A 2121-nucleotide genomic window follows, 5' to 3' on the forward strand; every position below is an offset into this window, starting at 1 on the left:
TGCCATGACAGCTCAGAGTGAGCAGTGTGAGAAGCAACCCTCAGCATCAAGGTGAGGATTTATTTCTACTTCAGTGCACGTGCATGTTTTTAATAGCCTAACCATATTTGCTCTTAGACTGGCGTGTTTCTTGGAGATAAAAATCCCAATATTCAACCCTCAAAGAAGCAACATCGATGTGTGACAAATATTTTCCTGATTGTTTGGAAAAAAAAAATCTTTAAAAATGCTGTTACCAATGATCGCCACAGATTTTTCATAAATTTAAGGATAATTTTCATTATTTAAGCTGCTTTAAAAATGAATTTTGCTTCAGCACTTTAATCCAACAACCTTGGATTTGCTTGAAGTGAGAACACAATCAACATTTCAGAAGAATCCCATTAGCATACATCATTTGTAATGGCAATTACCTTGAATCAGCAACGGTTGATGAGAATGATTTGAACCCCGTTATTGTGGCTGTAAAAGAAATATTCTCCCACCCACAGGAAAATCTGCCACTTCAGTGACTGATTGTCTGCTTACGGTTTCTTCTTCCCTCACGATCACGATCAATAACGTTTTTGACATGAAGAGTGTGCAACGTTCTGATGGGAAAATTAACACATCAAGACTCCATCAAGATTTCTTGAACATGTTTTCCAGTTTGCTTTCCTCTTTCATTTTGTAAAAAACTGCAATTTTGCATTTCTGCTATTGAATAACAGCATTTTTTTTAAACTGGTTTTATGACCCTTGAAAGAGAAAAAGTATTGAATTAGACCCGATGGATGACGAAAGTTTCATCATCAAAGAGGAAACGTCAAAATCTAAAATAATTTGTAAAGTAATAAATATCTACTGACAGTTTTAATTTTGCTTATAATCACTGAATGCAAATGTAAGGATGTGTCAAGAAACTGCAGAATACGTTTGAAAATAACTAATATTTAGCAAATAAATGATGAACAATGTCAGTTTTGCTTGACAGAACAATTACATTTTTTGGAAATGTCCCACTAAGGAATGATAAGATGTTACATAATATTTGCTCCCCCGCCCCTAAAAAAAAAAAGTAAACGTAACCAGAGATGTTTCTCATATCGTTTGTTTGTTTCCTCTCCTTTTTTTAACACAGACCCCTGGAGTTGTGCTGACATCTCACATCATTTCCCCACTTCTTATCACCACGATGGAGCTTTTGTTGCAGAGTTCCACTTCATCCACACCCCTCTACAACTCCAGCGTGCCGTTAAACACTTCGGGGAATACCAGCATTGACCGGTTCATGGAAATAAACCTCATTGAAATCCTCGGACCGAAACGATCTCCATTTTTCTTCCCTGTGACTACAATTTATCTTCTAATCTTTCTCACTGGCTTGTCAGGAAATCTGCTCACATGTGCGGTGATAGCAAAGCACAAGAAGATGCGAAACCCCACCAACTTTTACCTCGTGAGCCTGGCTGTGTCGGACCTCCTTGTGCTCATGTTTGGGATGCCCTTGGAGATTTATGACCTGTGGGAGAACTACCCGTTCCGCTTCGGTGAGGGAGGTTGCTATTTCAAGACGTTCCTCTTTGAGACAGTCTGCTTTGCCTCCATCCTCAACGTCACTGCTTTGAGTGTGGAGAGGTACATTGCTGTTGTGCATCCCCTCAAAACGCGATATCTGTCGACCAACCAGCATGCCAAGCGGGTAATCACAGTTGTGTGGGTAGTGTCTATGATCTGTGCGATCCCTAACACGTCGCTGCATGGCATCTTCTACTTGCCAGAGAGACTGGAGGAGTCGGCCATATGTACTGTTATCAAACCCGTGTGGATCTATAACTTATTGATGCAAATCACAACTGTGTCCTTCTATTTTGTGCCCATGATGATTATTAGCATGTTGTACTTTGTGATGGGCATCCACTTGGGCAAGGAAAGGCGTCAATTCAGGAGGAATCTGGGGAAGAACTGCTGCAGCAGCACCAGAAGAAAGATCAGCGCTGAGAGCGGGCGCAGGAGACAAATCACCAAGATGCTCTGTGAGTACATCGTGACAGAGGGTTGTCTGCAGAGATCATTTGAAATGTATTCACTTCAATGTCATGAAGACTGGTCCACCAACAACCATCCATCCATCCATCCATC

At 40.8% G+C, this 2121-nt stretch overlaps 1 protein-coding gene across 1 annotated transcript in view; it reads left to right on the plus strand.

The window, feature by feature from the left end:
- The first annotated feature begins 1138 nt into the window (after positions 1–1138).
- nmur3 (neuromedin U receptor 3) overlaps positions 1139–2121 on the plus strand; it is a 3644-nt gene continuing 2661 nt past the window's right edge. The window contains exon 1 of the mRNA XM_037679097.1: positions 1139–2015. Coding sequence (XP_037535025.1) covers positions 1175–2015 — 841 coding nt within the window. The 5' untranslated portion in view covers positions 1139–1174. The remainder of the gene's footprint in view (positions 2016–2121) is intronic.

The sequence above is a fragment of the Nematolebias whitei genome, chromosome 7 (assembly GCF_014905685.2).
Source record: "Nematolebias whitei isolate Nwh7 chromosome 7, NemWhi1, whole genome shotgun sequence".
NCBI lineage: Eukaryota > Metazoa > Chordata > Actinopteri > Cyprinodontiformes > Rivulidae > Nematolebias > Nematolebias whitei.